At 35.3% G+C, this 16,311-nt stretch overlaps 1 protein-coding gene across 6 annotated transcripts in view; it reads right to left on the bottom strand.

The window, feature by feature from the left end:
* C5H12orf56 (chromosome 5 C12orf56 homolog) overlaps positions 1-16,311 on the bottom strand; it is a 131,740-nt gene that overhangs the window by 25,146 nt on the left and 90,283 nt on the right. For 2 of the 6 annotated variants that reach the window (XM_031940918.1, XM_031940915.1), the window contains exons 9-11: positions 11,245-11,368; positions 6,413-6,487; positions 4,997-5,071 (exon numbers count right to left, since the gene is read on the bottom strand). In XM_031940918.1, coding sequence (XP_031796778.1) covers positions 4,997-5,071; positions 6,413-6,487; positions 11,245-11,368 — 274 coding nt within the window. The remainder of the gene's footprint in view (positions 1-4,996; positions 5,072-6,412; positions 6,488-11,244; positions 11,369-16,311) is intronic. The other 4 variants (XM_031940916.1, XM_031940920.1, XM_031940919.1 and 1 more) reach the window with 4 other exon arrangements.

Raw genomic sequence — 16,311 nt, 5'->3', positions numbered from 1 at the left:
TTGAGTATTTCTTTTTTCTGAGTACACTTCTCCTTCATGACTGTGTTTACCTTCCAAGTGATATAACAACTGACAACTCAATAAGCAACCACATTTATTTTTGAAAAAAAAATCTTTTTTTCAAAACAATTACAAAATAAAAAAAAATCTTAAGAATTGACAAAGTAGACTCATCTTTCAAGAGAAAGTGAACAAGAAAATGAGAGTAAATTTTACCAGTTTACCAAATCGGAGTAAAATTTACCAATAGATATTTGCTTATTTTAATTTTTTAAAAATAAATTTATTTAAAACATACAAAAAAGAGAAAAAACAACATTGCCATGTGCACAGCAGAACATGAAAATTCAAAGTATGAAACAATAAACTTTCATTTCAAGAAAGTCTCTATGATAAATATAAAACGTGTTCAGCAAAGTCCACCTTTTCTGTGCTTCCTTGTTATTTGTTTGTTCTCTATGTCAATCAATATTTATTAAGTACCTTTTATGTGTCAGGAACTGTGCTAAGTGCTGGGCATACAGAAGGAGGCAAAAGTTTATAAGCTAATGGAGGAGCTTACAACCATTGTTATATCTCCATGGCTCAATGGATACAATTAGTACTCCAGTCCCTCTTAATTCCAGTGCTTTCCTTCTGTTAATTATTTCCTATTTATCCTGTATATAGTTTATTTTGTATATATTTGTTAATGTTATATCCCCTATTAGATTGTTAGCTCCTTAAGAGTAGTGACTACATTTTGCCTCCCTTTTTTTTTTTAAATCCATAGTACTTAGCACAATACCTGGCACATGGTTAAGTGCCTGATAAATTGATTTCATCAGTCCCTTCAGATTTCACTCAGACTCAGCTACAATATCTTAATCTTGAAGTTATGGTGTTTTCTTCTTCTAGTGTAATAGCTACAACAAGGAAGCAGCCCATCCCTTGCATATCATTTTTCTTTACTTTGATCCTGTCCATGGTGCTTACTCCCTATAACTGGTCTGCAGTCTGCAAACCTGGCTCCTTTTCCTTCCATGTTGTTGTTCACTTCCCACTTCTCACAAAGTTTCAGTATTTCTCCTTCTAATAGGATGAGAGAATTACACAAAGACCGAGACAGACAGAAGAGAAAATGTCCTTTCGGATAATTCCAACCCTTGCAATCTCTGGGTCGCAGTACAGTGAGAATTTGTCTTGCCACCACCATCATGTCTGTTATTCTTCTATAGAGTCATAATCTATCCTTTCTCTGTTTCAACTCTTCAGCAAATTTGCTCAATTTTATATCATTATCCTCTATTCTTGAATGTCTTACACACTTGTGTGCAAGTAAACTTGCTCATACCTTGCCAGGTAGCTGCCTTATTTGTTCCTATTCACGAATTAATGAATTGACCCAAAGAAAGTCATGAAGTCCACTACAAATTTATGTTATCTAACCTCAATTGCATTTTCACTGCAGCAAGCCAAGTCACTTAAGTTCTGCTTGCCTCTGTTTTCTCAGCTGTAAAATGGGAATAACAATAGCTACTAACTCAAAGGATTTTTGTGAAAATCTAGTGAGATAATAATTGTAAAGCACTTAGCACAGTGCTTTGCATGATATTTTTTATAAATGCTTATCCTTTTCCCCAGCCTTTCCTTTTACTTCACAATTTATTGATTATCCCGGTCACCACAGCAGCTCTTCTAATCTTTTTCTTTTTACCTCAATTCTCCCTTGATACCACCATTTTCTCCCACCCTCCCTGCTAAAGAACACAGTGAAAATTGTGGCCCTTTAATGAAAGTTCCCTCTTCTCTATTAATCCTCACTTCATAACCCTTCAACATAACCCTCTGCTATTTCTTCCTTCACTCCAGACTGATGTAAAATGGATCTGTTCTTTATTTATTTATTTAAATCTTCTTTTATATTACTTGTTTTTAAAAATTTTATGTACTATTTTATTTTTACATGTCAAATGTTACATGTAAAACCAACTTTTAACATTTGTTTTTAAAACTTTTGAGTTTCAAATTCTCTCCCTCCATTCATTCTCCCCTCATTGAGAAAGCAAGCAATTCCATATAGGTTATAAATGAGTAGTCATATGAAACATTTCCATATTAGTCATGTTGTGAAAGAAAACAAAGGAAAAAACCCTCAAAAAAATAAAGCTTAAAAAGTATGCTTCAATCTGTATTCAGAAACCATCAGTTCTTTCTCTGGGGATAGATAGTGTTTTTCATCATAAATCCTTCAGAGTTGAGAATAGCTACAAATGGACCCCTTTTCTAGCCAAAGCTATCCCTTTTACATGTACCATTTATTCTATCCCTTCATATCCTCTCCAGCAGTTTGTTCTTACAATCACCCCAAGTGATTTTTTCTTTAATCTTCAGTTTCTACCTATCTACTGGATCCTTCCCTGCTGCCTGTGAACCCAGGTCTTTCTCATCCTTGGGAAGGAGGGGGGAACCTTCCACTACATCATACCATTCCTGCCAGTTATCTTCCTGTAAAGCTACCTGTATTTGTTGCATCCATCCTCCCCCTCTCTCTTTCCCTTCTTTTCTCTCTATGTCTCTCCCATTTCATTCTATTTGTGTATCTCTGTCTCTTTTTCTGTGTATGTGTTAATATCTTTTTTTTCTGGTTTTCTCCTTCTGACCATCCTTCTGAATCTCTTTTGCTGATCATCAATCACATCATACCCACTAGCTAAGAAAAGTTACCAAGACTCTGTTCTGGTCTCTCTTTTCTCTAGATCTCCTCATTTGGTTATTTTATCTGTTCTAATGAATTCAGTGACCATCTCTATGCAGATAATTCCCAGATTAGCATATCTATCGCTCACTTGAGCTCCAGTTCATATCACCAATTGCCTTTTTGACATTTCACTCAACATTTGGTTCCAAGTTCCCTTTTACTTCTAGAATCAAATATAAACTATTTGGCATTCAGAATTCTTCACAACTTGATTCCTTCGGTTATAGTCATGCTCCTTACATATTACTCACCCTTCCAAGAACTCTATAGTCCATCCATCCTGGCCTTCTTGCCAGGAAGATGTTCTTCAAACATAATGGTCCTTCTCCTATTTCCCTCGTGCCTTTTCCCCTATTTCTAAAATGTTCTCCTTCCTCCATCTTGGAGTCCATGTCTTCCTTCAGCTCAGACAATGTCTTCTGCAGAAAGCCTTTCATGACTCCCTCCCCTTCTAGTGCTTTTTTATCCATGATTTCCTTGTGACTACTTTGAATGTGTCTTGTAAATGATTTCACTATTTATGCTCACCTTGGCTCCCTTGACAGAATGTAAGTTCCTTGAGAGCAGGGATAATTCATTTTAGTCTTTGTATACTCAGTGTTTAGCTTGTAAGAGGCTCTTAATAAATGCTTATCTTTTGATTTAATTGAAATAAAACGTCCCTGTCAAGCACTCATTTATTTGTGAAAAAAAGTTCTCAAGCTTCCCCCAAAGTCAGAGAGAGACAGTTTCAGAGTTCCCCCATCAAACACAAGCTATGTTTACTTTTTTTCTTTTTCTTCTATTTTTTTTTCTCTCCTGATTTTTCCCTTTTGTTCTGATTTTTCTCTCCCAACATGTTTCATAAGGAAATACGTTTTAAAAAATGAATGTACATGTATAATCAAAAAAATTGTTTTTCTACATATAAATAGGGAAAACTTAAATCAAATCAATAAATGAGTCATTCTCTTAAAAATAGAAAACCAGTTCAAAACCCAGAATTCAAGTGTCTGGTCAGCCTATGGGAGGGAGCAGTCCAATCAAATCCTTAAGAGAGAATTATTTGGGCAAGAGAAGGAGAAAAAGCCTCTGTCTTTCCCCTTCCCTTCACTTTGATCACTGCATGACTTTGGAGGGTCAGAAGATTTGGATTTTTCATTAGCTTCTTAGTCATGAATATCAGTGATAGGTAGTAGTGTCTACATCCAGCAAATAAAACATGCCAAGAAAAGGCAGTTGCAAGACCCTATAAATAACCTAATAGAGAATGTTATACTATACCTACGGGAAATATCTTGAGATCTCCAACAAAAGAACTTGTCAGAGTTGTGAGTTACACATTTGTCACATCTACACTAATTTTTAAAAATTGTTTTCAATGAACAAAAATCTACTTTCTCTCTTTTTCACCTCCCCACCATCATCAAAGGAAAAGAATAACCACCACCACCATTTTGTACCAAATATTCATAGTTAAGCAAAACAAATTCCCATGTTGGCTATGTCCCAAAAAATGTTTCTCAATCTGTACCCTGAATCCCTCATCTTTCTGTCAAGAGGGGAGAGGGTATGTGCTCTAAACTTTTCTTCCCTAGCTAATTCTTTTTTTTTTCAATATATTTTTTATTTTCAAAACATATGTATAGATAATTTCCAACATTCACCCTTGCAAAACCTTGTGTTCCAAATCCCCCCCCCTTTCCCCACCACCTCCTCTAGAAGGCAAGTAATCTAATATATGTTAAATATATTCAATTCTTTGATACATATTTCCATAATTATCCATGCTGATGTGCTCTAAACTTGACCTCACTTTCCCCTGGGATTCTATATGTACCTTTGAAAAAGTGTGTCACAGACAGTTGGAATATTTTGTACCTATAATGGGTCAGAACTCTAGAGAAATGTACTTGAAACAAGGATTCTTACAAGAAGCAGTAACTTTGGCATTTAGGAGAAAGCCTTCAAATCGAATTTAAAATGTATTTAATTTTAATGGATAGGGGCAGCTAAGTGTCCCAGTGGATTGAGCAAGGGGGCTCGAGATACTCATCACTTATTAGCTATATGACTCTGGATAAATCACTTAAATTGCCTCCAAAACTTTTTTTTTTAATGGATAATCTAGTTGTCCAGTTTATATTTGCTTTTGTTTAATAAATTACTACTATAGCCTCTTTAGACAAGACATTGATATTTTGTTCATAAACCATAAGAGCAACTATTTAACTAGGCATGTCAGGTTAGGGATTTTTGTTATCAATTAAACCTTACTGTGGGTGGGAAACTTTGCAGAACGGACATTATCCAACTGATAGCAAACTTCTTAGGTTCCAATCCTAGATTTCCCTGGAAAATTCAAGGGAAAAAATTTATATTGATAGAATTTAAGTGATATTCAGTAAGCTACTTCTTGAATTAGTTAAATGTGATATTCAATTTTCATAATTAGCATTTTTTTAACAATCCAAATACAGCAGGGATCTATGACTTCATCAATATGGAGTATTCCTGGTTTGGAAAAATCCCTTCACCAATCAGATAGAGCAACTACTGCCATTTAGAAGTTACCCAGGATAAAAAGAGGTTCATTGTGTAGATTTTTCTCATAATTTTACTCTGTATCAATCCATTCAAGTCTTTCTGAGTTTCTCTGAATTTTTTTATAATAATAATTTATTATAGCAAAATAATACTTCATTGTATTGTCAGGGCAAAATTCATTTGGCTTTTCTCAATTAATGGGCACTCACTTTGTTTCCAACTCTTTGCAACAACAAAATATGCTGCTATCCATATTTTTTTATGTATATAGAGGTCCTTTCCCTGTGCCTTTGACCTCAGGGTTACATAACTACTGCTAGATAGGCGGCTTGAACACAGGTCTTTATTGTTCCAAGTCTACTATGCTCTCTACTATTCTACATTGTCTACTTTAAAAAAAAAATCAGTTCTCAATTTTATTAATAGTTGTTTGTTTTTTTTTTAAAGGAGGCAGTGTAGTGTAATAGAGGGCTTTCTGGATGGAAACAATGTAAAGGAAAATGGCTGAAAAATACCATAAGTAATTCTGAACAACTCAGTAACCAATCATGATTTCAGCAAACAGATGGTGAAGCTCACCTCCCCATCATGTGACAGAAAGGTGATAGACCAGAGGTACCAAAAGAGATACACATTTTCAGACATTTCAATGTGTTGGTTTCTTTTGTTTGATTATGTGTTTGATTAGTTACAAGGGAGAGGTTTCAATTTTTAACGGGGGGAGGAGCACTGAATGGGAAATGATAGATACATAAAAAATTTTTAAATAGCAATAAAATATTTAAAATATGCAGAAGAAAACAACAAAGTTCAAGAGGCAAAAAAGAGTAATTTCATTACTGCCCTGATAAATTTAAAACACAATTTGTTTAAAACACACACACATACATAGATTTTATATAACAGAATGGCCCTAGTTTTCTTTTTGATCTACTTTATATGTTGGAATTTTTTTTGATAATTGTTAAATTAAAAACGAAAATAAGAAAAGTACAATGAACAAGTGAGCCCACCACCACTGGAGATTTCTCCTCCATAAATCAATCACTTGTGTCCTACTTGTTTCTTGGAAATGCTTCATGACTTTGTTAAAAACACAATTTTGCAACCATAAGTGCAAAATTTAGAAAAGCAAACAAAATTTACCTGCAGAGAAACAAGCAATATTTCATATAAGAGTGCAGTTGCTGTATTTGTATATTCCAACAAAAGCCTCTGTAACTGGAACAAAGAAAAATAATCAATACAATATCATGAACCAACAATTTTAAGTAAAGGCATGATGCAAATTCAGAAAGTGAAAATAATCCCTTAGCTGGTGAGTTTTCTCTCTTCCTCTCTTCTTCTCCCTCCCTCCCTTCTTCTCCCCATCCACCTCCCTTTCCCTCTCTCTCTCCCTCTCTGCCTATCTCTCTCCCTTTTTCTCTATTTACACACCAAATACACACTAATATGTGTGCACATGTGTATTCATATATATGTTGCTTTGATGCATAAGTATATGTACATGCATATATGCAGAAATATTGCACTGTGCCTATCTGTGCTTTGTATGCCATGTGTGCATGTATGTACACATGCATGTTTTATGTTTGTGTATATATGTGCATGTGTGTACATGTGTGTGTGCATAAACTTGAAAAATAGTTTAATTTCTCTGAAATGCAAACTGGGTCTGACTTTTTTCTTTCCTACTGAGTTCTGCTGTTCATAAGAGAATGTCTCTAACGAAGAATGTCTATGGGTCATCTAGTTCAACTCCCTTTTTCAGATGAGAAAGCCTGGACTCAGAGAGAAGCAGAAGTGATTTGCTCAGGTCATATAGACAATAAGTTTTAGAGGTAGGGGCTGTGGGTTGTTGTTGTTGTGTGGTTATTGCTATTTTGACTTGTGATTTCATGGGTGTAGAAAATTCTTGCAATAGAGATCAGCATCTGCTGTGTCTTTTACAGTTAAAAACTTGGTGGTACTGAGAAGTTAAGGGACTTCCACAGGGCTCACAGAGCCAGATGTCAGAGGCAGAACACCAATCCAGACCCTCCTTAATTCTAAACCTGCTTTCTATCCACTTCTCTATCTTTTTCAAGTCCCTCCCTACCTTTTTTTTTTTTTTTTAATGAACACCAAATTAGACTAGACACTGGGTTTTGCTAATTTAAATGTCACACACTTAGCTCATTATTGAGTGATTTAGGATAAGATCTTTGGCTGAAAAAAAAACTTCAATAGATAAGAAACAAATTGTCTTTATTAGAGCTCCTTTACTGATTAAAGATAAATAACTGTGTTCAAAGATAGGAAAGTGTTTATCCTAAAAACATACTAAACCTTCTCAGTTGTTTAGACCATTATCTTCATCTTAATAATGCCCTCATACAAGAAGGAGCTCTAGTTTTGACCTCTTTTACTTCTCAAGGACTTCAAACTACAAAGTCAATATTGATTCTATTTTATGGCACCAGCACTTTATACTAAAAACTGCTGTTATAGTCACATTTTAGAATCATTAATGTATCTTAGTTTTTAAAAGACTAATCTCGAACTAGCTCCACTGAACTGACATTAATTTTTTTTTTTCTTAGTTGTTTGAAATCTGGGTTTCCAGGCACAAATTTCAATTTGCTTGAAATTCTTAGAAAGCTGATTTGACCCTGCATGATTGCATAAAGATCCAATTTGATCTCAGAGATTGTCTGGAATTAACTGTGTTCTTTCTCAAAGAAGGAATGAAAAAATTCTCCCCAAAGCATTCATATGAGTAGTCAAGCTAAAATCCTAAAGTATTTAAATACTCTACATAAATATGTGTAAATATATTGTGTCCCTCATAAAATCAAAGCTCCTTGAAAGCAGGAAAGGTTTAATTTTTACCTTTGTACTCTTAGCTCCTAGCACAGTGCCTGGCACACAGTAGGGAACTTGAGAAATGTTTTTTGATTGATTGCTAATGAGTTAATTTGTACTTTCAAAATTAGGCCTTTCTAAATCATTCAGTGCTGCCGCTATTGTCCTAGGACAGAATTCGAAGGTCAGAAATAATTTTACAAGTGTTTATATTCCTTAGACATGCACATAGAATGGCATTGGATGGCTCCTAAAGCTAACCTTGGACATGAAAAGTACTTTTTTCAATTAGGACAGAGTAGGCAAAAGGCTTTGGGGGTCCCAAGCTGCTTCAACAATTGCAATTACTTTACCAAAACAATAAGGAGCAGGATACAGTAACAACACAAAAAGAGAAACATCCCCCTGCACAATAAGGTGAGTGCTGAGAGGAGCTGCCAGGCAAAGAGAAGACCCGCAGTTAAGAGGAAGCATGTTTGGAGCTAATAATCATTTTCCTTCACCAAGTATAATGATGAAGGGAATACCCCAGATAGAGGCCAGCATGAGAGAAAAGCATGGGATGCCTCCTACCATAAGATAATCCTTTTAAAAAGTAGAATATCAGGATGCGGCTTCAGCAGCAATCTGTTCAACTCCTGGGGGTAGCTGCTTTCTAATAGGTTTCTATCATCACTATCTTAAATAGAAGCTCTAAAGAATCAGGGTATTAGCAGACACTGATGATGTTGAGACCAGTCTGCTCAGTTCTGAAAGTCAGAAGCAGATATACCCCAAGGAGACATCCTCCTCAACAGCTGGACATAGTCCTAGGTGTCCCATCCTTATTCATTCTTGTAGGGGAGGAGGTGGAATGTGCTGAGATATCCTACTGTAGTTTCCGGGTACAAAGAACCAGTGCCATGTATCTGTCTTTAGGGGAACAGAAAGCTTGGAGAAGAAACTAGGGAAAAAAAAAACTTCTCTGTTCATTACTTCTTTTATTAGAAGCCATTTCATCCCCCTCTTAATTTTAGTGCCTACTCTCTGCTTATTTCCTATTTATTCTATATATAATCTGCTTTGTATATTTTTCTTTGCATGTCATCTCCCCCATTGGAGGAACTATCATTTGCCTGTTTTTTATCTCCTTAGCACTTAGCACAGTGGCTAGCACATAGCATGTGCTTAATTAATATTTATTGATTGATTATAAGCTGAGGACATAAGGTAGGGTTGTAGCCTCTGCCCACAAGGGGAAACTGATTAGTGATGCAATTTATTAACCTATACTTATGACTCCATGACTGAGGACTCCTGTTTCCTTATCCTAAAGGGGAGCAGAAAGTAAGGAAGGTAATCCTTGGCAGAAGTCTAAGTCAACAAAAATTTCTTAATGCCATCTGCATCCAGAGAAAGAACTATGGAGACTGAATGTGGGTCAAAGCATACTAGTTTCACCTTTTTTGTTTGTTTGATTTTTTTCTTTCTCATGGTTTTTCCTTTTTGTTCTGATTTTTCTTTCACAATAGGACTAATATGAAAATGTTTAAAATGATTGTACATGTATAGCTATATCAGATTGTTTGCTGTTAAGAGAAGGGAAGGAGGGGAGAGAGAGAAAAAAAATTGGAACTCAAAATCTTACAAAAATGAATGTTGAAAATTCTTTTTGCATGTAATTGGAAAAACAAAATACTCTTGTGGGGTGAAAAAACCACAAGCATTTCTTGAATGCTTACTATGTGCCCGGCACTGTACTTCTAATTTCTGGGGATATCAAGAAAGGCAAAAATATAGTTCCTGGCCTCAAGAAGCTTATGTTCTAAAGGCAAAGACAAATTCTAACAGGTATGTAAAAAACATTATATTTGCAGAGTAAATTGCAGACAAATGTTAAAGGAAAAGCACTTAAGAGGCACTGAAAAAGGCTTCTTGCATAGTATGGGATTTGAGCTGAGCCTTGGAGGAGGCAGGGGAGCCAGGAGGAGGAAGTGAGGAGAAAGAGCAGATGCTCCTCCAGGAGGAGGAAAAGATGCAGGAGTGGGGGATGCATTGTCTATTGGAAGATAGCAAAGTCAATGTTGGCTAGTGGATCATAACATATGTGGAGAGAAATAAAGTTTAAAAAGAATGGAAAAAGTTCTGATGGACCTGGCCATCCTCAGCAATGAGATCAACAAATCATTTCCAATGGAGCAGTAATGAACTGAACCAGCTACGCCCAGAGAAAGAACTCTGGGAGATGACTAAAAACCATTACATTGAATTCCCAATCCCTATATTTATGCCCACCTGCATTTTTGATTTCCTTCACAAGCTAATTGTACAATATTTCAGAGTGCGATTCTTTTTGTACAGCAAAATAACAGTTTGGTCATGTATACTTATTGTGTATCTAATTTGTACTTTAATATATTTAACATCTACTAGTCATCCTGCCATCTGGGGGAGGGAGTGGGGGGTAAGAGGTGAAAAGTTGGAACAAGAGGTTTGGCAATTGTTAATGCTGTAAAGTTATCCATACGTATAACCTGTAAATAAAAAGGCTATTAAATTAAAAAAAATAAGTATAATAATCTTAAATTTCAAAGTGAAAAAAAAATTAAAAAAAATAAAAAGAATGGAAAAGTAGGAAAGAGACAAACTGGTTAGAATTTTAAAAGCTAAACAGAGGACTTTATATTCCTAAAGATAATAGAGAGTCATATTTCTTAAAATATTATAACTCTAAGTTTATTGTTCTCTGTATTTTAACTAAGGAACTTAAGTTTACATAAACCTGCTCCTTGAAGGCAGGGACCATTTGGGGCTTTAGTCTTTGTATTTCCATCACAGATCTTGCCTGTGTGTATATATGTGTACATATGTATATACATATATATAAAACAAAATAAATACTTGTTAAATTGAAGTAAATACTACAACTTCTAAAAATAGGTTTTCTTTAATGATCTAGTACTCTAATAATGTCTTCTGTAAACCATATTTAATGCATAGTATAAATTGATGACAGTAATTTCATGGGTCCTGAATTCAGTGACTGAAAAATTATGAATTTAATATGATTATTTCTTTTTTCAGTGCCTCAGGTCCTGTGAAAAGAGAGTACCAAAATAACATCTCATCTACTACCAAAAATGCTTTTGTCTCACCTCAGCATCAGAGGACATCTTTACTAAAGATGAATCAGCGACAAACTGAATACCAAACTCAGGACAAGATTTGGGAATTTCAGGTTCAGTAATTAAAATTATCAAAAGAGTAATTAATGTTCTCCTGTAAAATACATAAAAGGGAAATAATGAATAAAAATTTGTTGATCCAGGTAGACCTTCAAAGATAATGACTACAAGAAATGATAACTAGCATTTATATAGTAATTTAAAGTTTGCAAAGCACTTTACAAATTTATCTTTAGTCTCACATCTGCTTAATGGGTATTATTATTAATCCCATTTCACACATGAAACTGAGATAGATAGTTGTTAAGTGTCTTGCCCAGGGTCAGAGAGTTAGTAAATATCTGAGGATGAATTTGAATTCAGGTCTTCTTTATTCAGGTCAGGATTCTGTGCATGATGGAGCAATCAAGTGTGTATAAGAATCTAACCAGACTTAAGAATGCTAAGTTTCTTCTAGGTTTTCATTTACCAAATGGGATATCTGCATATAAAGTGTTATTTAATCACAAAATTATTTGAGAACTAGAAAAGAAATGTGAGTTTGGAACCAGAAAATTTAGGTTTAAATTATGGGTCTCCTATTTACTAGGTATGTGACATTGGACAAATTATGCAACATGTCTTGGTCTCAGTATCATCATCTATAAAGTGGTATTTGGGGACTAAATAGCATCTAAGATCCCTATCTGCTCAATAAACTATGACCTTATTAGCAAGACTGACTTTTGTTGAATCTATGGAGTAATATGCTAAATTGAAATTAAATGCCTTGCCCAGAATCACATAGCTAGTAAGTGTCTGATGCCAGATTTAATTTCTCAATTTAATTAAATCTTAATTTGTTTGCCTCAATTCCTTATTTGTAAAATAGGGGTATTAACTGTACCTACTTCCAAGAATTGTGAGATCAAATGATATTTGTATCATTTGCATTTGTACAAGCAAATAAGATTATTTATAAAGCACTTTTGAAACCTTAAAAAAATTGCCTTCTACATGTTAGCTGTCACTATTATTATGATAATAAAAATCTAGGTGACTTGCATTTAGGCATTATTAGAAATTTGTTCTTAGGATGCCATGTATTCCAAAATTAGAAGATACCCTAATAAATGATAATAAATAAATAAATGAATTAAAACCAATTTGTCTAACCACCTCCTAGATCAACTGGGGAAACTAGAGCATTGGGAAAATTGTGACATCCCCAATGCAGAGCTATAACTAGTATTAGTGACTGAGACTTGACAATATAGAAAGGGAGGAGTAAACATTCATTTCTTACCCACCCCCTCACCCCCCACCTCCTCCTGCTAAGCCAGAGTCTCTCCTCTCAGTGCAGTACTTGTGGGACTGTATCCCTACCTAGAGCAGACAATTCCGATCATGCAATCTGCCAAGTGACTAACAGCAGGATGAATAGAGATGGGAACTCCATGCCCTTCTCCATTGGACTTTTCAACAGACCAACTCAAGGTATCCTGGAGCCTTTCCATTCTCCCTCCCCAACACAATTAGGTTCACTCTGACCCAATATCACACAGCTAGCTAGCTAGTGACTTAGAGGTGTGGCTAAGACCACACCAAAGATATTCTGGAGTCAGTTCAAACTGGCTAGGAGAACTAATAGTTATATTATCAGTATAAGCATTTATTTCCACATCAGAAATGGGCAAACATTACAAATCAGAACTTGATTTATTGTTTTATTGATTATTTAGACTTAAGTGATAGGAAAAAAATTTTACATTTTACATTTTAGTACCATTTTCTATTAGAAGAGTGCTAGAAAAACTATGCCCTTTGGTTAAAATGAAGAATGAAGCAAAACATACACTCATGACAGGGATGAACCCTGACACTGTCTCCCTTGACTTTTGGGGAGAAGCAGTGAGGATGAACTCTGAAACTGTGTCCCCTTTGATCTGTAAAAATAAGGGAGATTCCGAGTCTCAGACTCTGGAAAAAGCATATCTTCCCAGACAAGTTAAATGGGGTCATTCAATTAGAGATCTTGGTCAAATCACCCACCATTGATCTTTTGGGGGTGATCTGATCCTCTTCAGAAAATTCCAGGCTCTGGGAAAAAGTCTTCAAAATGATTTTGTTCAGTTGGAGATCTGGGCCTGTTGAGTGGTTTGAAACTCCAAGATAAGTATCTAGGCCTGGGGGCATTGACTCTTTTTTCAACTGGAACCAAGCCTCAGACTGCTAATAAAAAGCCAATTTTGAACCCCAAATCTTTGCAGAAATCCAAAGCAGTATTATCTTTACCAAGAGACTTCTCATCTACACACAGCTGTCTGCCAGGACTCTTGCCCGCCAAGAAGACATTCTCTTTTCAGTGATAACCTTTGTTATTTCTCTGCCAGGACTTTGCCACTGAAGAGTCTGTCTTCCTAGCAAAGCTGGCTCCTCAGTGCCAATAAAAATCCCTTTTGCCATTCAGACTTTTCAGGTTCACGAATTCTTTCACGTCAAACCTGTGTCTCCAACCAGAAGGGATTCTCACATTAATTCTCTGCCACTAGACCCATATCACTCATAAAGGACAATACACATATACATATACCCATACTCATATATAAAGGGCAATATATAGATATGTCCAGTACATGAAAGTGGGCCATTAGAAAAACTGAATGTTTATATGTAAGTTTAATGTCCTAAAGGAAATGATAAAAAATTATTAACTACATACATTTCTTTCATATTGGAATAAAACATACTTTTAGTTTTAAAAATAATTCTTGCTCTGTAATAAATATTTTTACTTTAATTTTGTAAATGCTTTTTTGTTAATGACAATCAAACATGATGAATTACACATAGATGAATCTAAATTTTAAATGGATATTCAATATCTTCTTCCCCTTTCCAATAGAAAACCCAATCCTTACATCTGGATAAATTGCAGATTTAAGGCTAAAGCACTAAAAAGTAGTTTAGTTTCATCAGATTGCACCTGTGGTAATCCTGAGAAATATATGTAAAAAGCCTCAAAGAACATAGTTAAAATAATATATTCAAGTGCAAATAGTGAAATTTTTAAATGGATGATAGTTTCTTTTGCATTTATTCAAATAGAACTAAATCTAAAAAAAAAAAACTTTCTTTAAAGGGGAAAAATTCTAAACTTAGGCTGACAGATGGATAAATGAAATTTTAATTTAAATTATGATTTTCCTAGAGTTTTAAGCCTTAAAATAGGGATTATTGTAGAGTTCCTACCTCATACATAATGATTTGATACTCTTGTAGTTAACTGAGAATATATCTTATCTGTAAAACGCAAAAATAAAAATACAGCAGAATGTTTTTAGAATTTCCATCTTCATAGGCCATCTTAACATCCACTTGATATAATCTGTGTTATATTAGATCTCTACTGTATAGAGTTAATGAGCGACAGAATTGGATCTTAAAATCAGAAAGATTTGGGTTTGAATTTGAGTTGTTTTTTTATACTCCTTGTGCAGATTTGGGCAAATCATTGAAGCTCTCAAGTGTCACAAGCAGCTCTCTAAAACCAGAGATGAGCTATGGAGGAAGTTTCTCTACCCACGAGTTTCTTGCATTGTTGCAATGCTGCTTCCCTCCCCTACAAAAAGTTGATGTTATGGTGATATGCATTCAACTCTCAGTACATTCAGATTTTTAATTACAAGTAAGGATATAGAAAGAATTCCACAGATCAGAGAAAATGACTTAAGATAATGGAATTAGTAGAGTGTCCACCAACTGGTAGTGATGAGGACAATACAGCCTCGCCCAGGAGAGCATCTGCATATTCCTGCCACATTCCATACCTCATCAGTAGGAGAAATTCTTCTCTATATAAGTCTTCAAACAATTGATGACAAAGAAGTCAGTAAGAAAGATTTAAAGGATTTGGATTTGTTTTGAGAGGACTTTTTTTCCCCAACATTAAATAGAAGAACAAAAGAAACATTTAAAGGTACCATTGAGTATTAAGTGGTAAGCTTTGGCTGCAGTTTACAATATGGATGTAGAAATGGAAGTCAGACATGATGAGGAAAATCCCTATTTCGGAGGTAAAAGAAATAGCGGAATTCCAAGATTAATAAGGAAGTGGGATAGAAAATTACTTAGAGCAGGCTTTCCCATGAGAACTCTCAAAGATCATGAATGTCCTGGAAAAGGTTTCTGATGGTTTCACTTCTATTTCTACTACAGACACCTGAAAATATGATAACCGAGGAGTGAGAGGGAATAACAGAGAAATCTCCAAATGATATCTTTCAAGTTTATGTGAACTGATAGAAAACAGACAGAATCCAGAAAGCAATAGACATAACTATGGTACTATAAATAAAAGAACAGGAAAACTAAGCCTAAAATGGTATGGTTGTAATTGATGGGGTTCTAGTGGCAGTCAGAAAGTTGTGAAAATCCCCGTTTGGTCAGAGGCGCAGGTCCTTTGTGAAAGAATTCATGAACCTGAAGAGTTTTAAGTGGCAAAAGTGGAAGTTTGTTGTTGTATGAGAAGCCAGCTTTGCTAGACTGACTTCTTAGTGGCAAAGTCCTGTTAGGGAAATGGAGGCTAGCACTGAGAAGAGAATGTCTTCTCAGCAGGCAGGGTCCTGGCAGTTATGCCAGAGGCAAAATATGCTACTTTGGACATTCTGCAAAGAAATGAGAGAGCAGAAAACCATTTTATGAGCAGGGTGGGGGGGGGGGGTAGTTTGAGCTCATCAGACCAGAATCACCCAATTAAAATTACTTTGAAGGCTTTTTCAGCCTGAATTTGAATGGAGATCCAGCTATCAATGAAGGTGATTTGCCTTAGAAATGGCCCAGCCTGAGAAGCTCTCTCACAGACTGCTCAGAGCCTGGGAAGCCAGGAATCAAAGGGGATAGAATTTTAGAGTGTTAATTTTACAGATCAAAAGTTTCACACCCCCATCATAATTAGCCAAAACCCACTGTACTAAGAACAGGGAATATGAAAAAAAAAAAAAAAAAAAGACAGTCCCCTGTCCTCAAGGAGCTTACAATCTAGTGGGGGAGATGACA

Source organism: Sarcophilus harrisii, chromosome 5 (genome assembly GCF_902635505.1).
Source record: "Sarcophilus harrisii chromosome 5, mSarHar1.11, whole genome shotgun sequence".
In the NCBI taxonomy this organism is placed as follows: domain Eukaryota; kingdom Metazoa; phylum Chordata; class Mammalia; order Dasyuromorphia; family Dasyuridae; genus Sarcophilus; species Sarcophilus harrisii.
The sequence above is the reverse complement of the archived record's forward strand: the minus strand, read 5'-3'. Positions and strand labels throughout refer to the sequence as shown.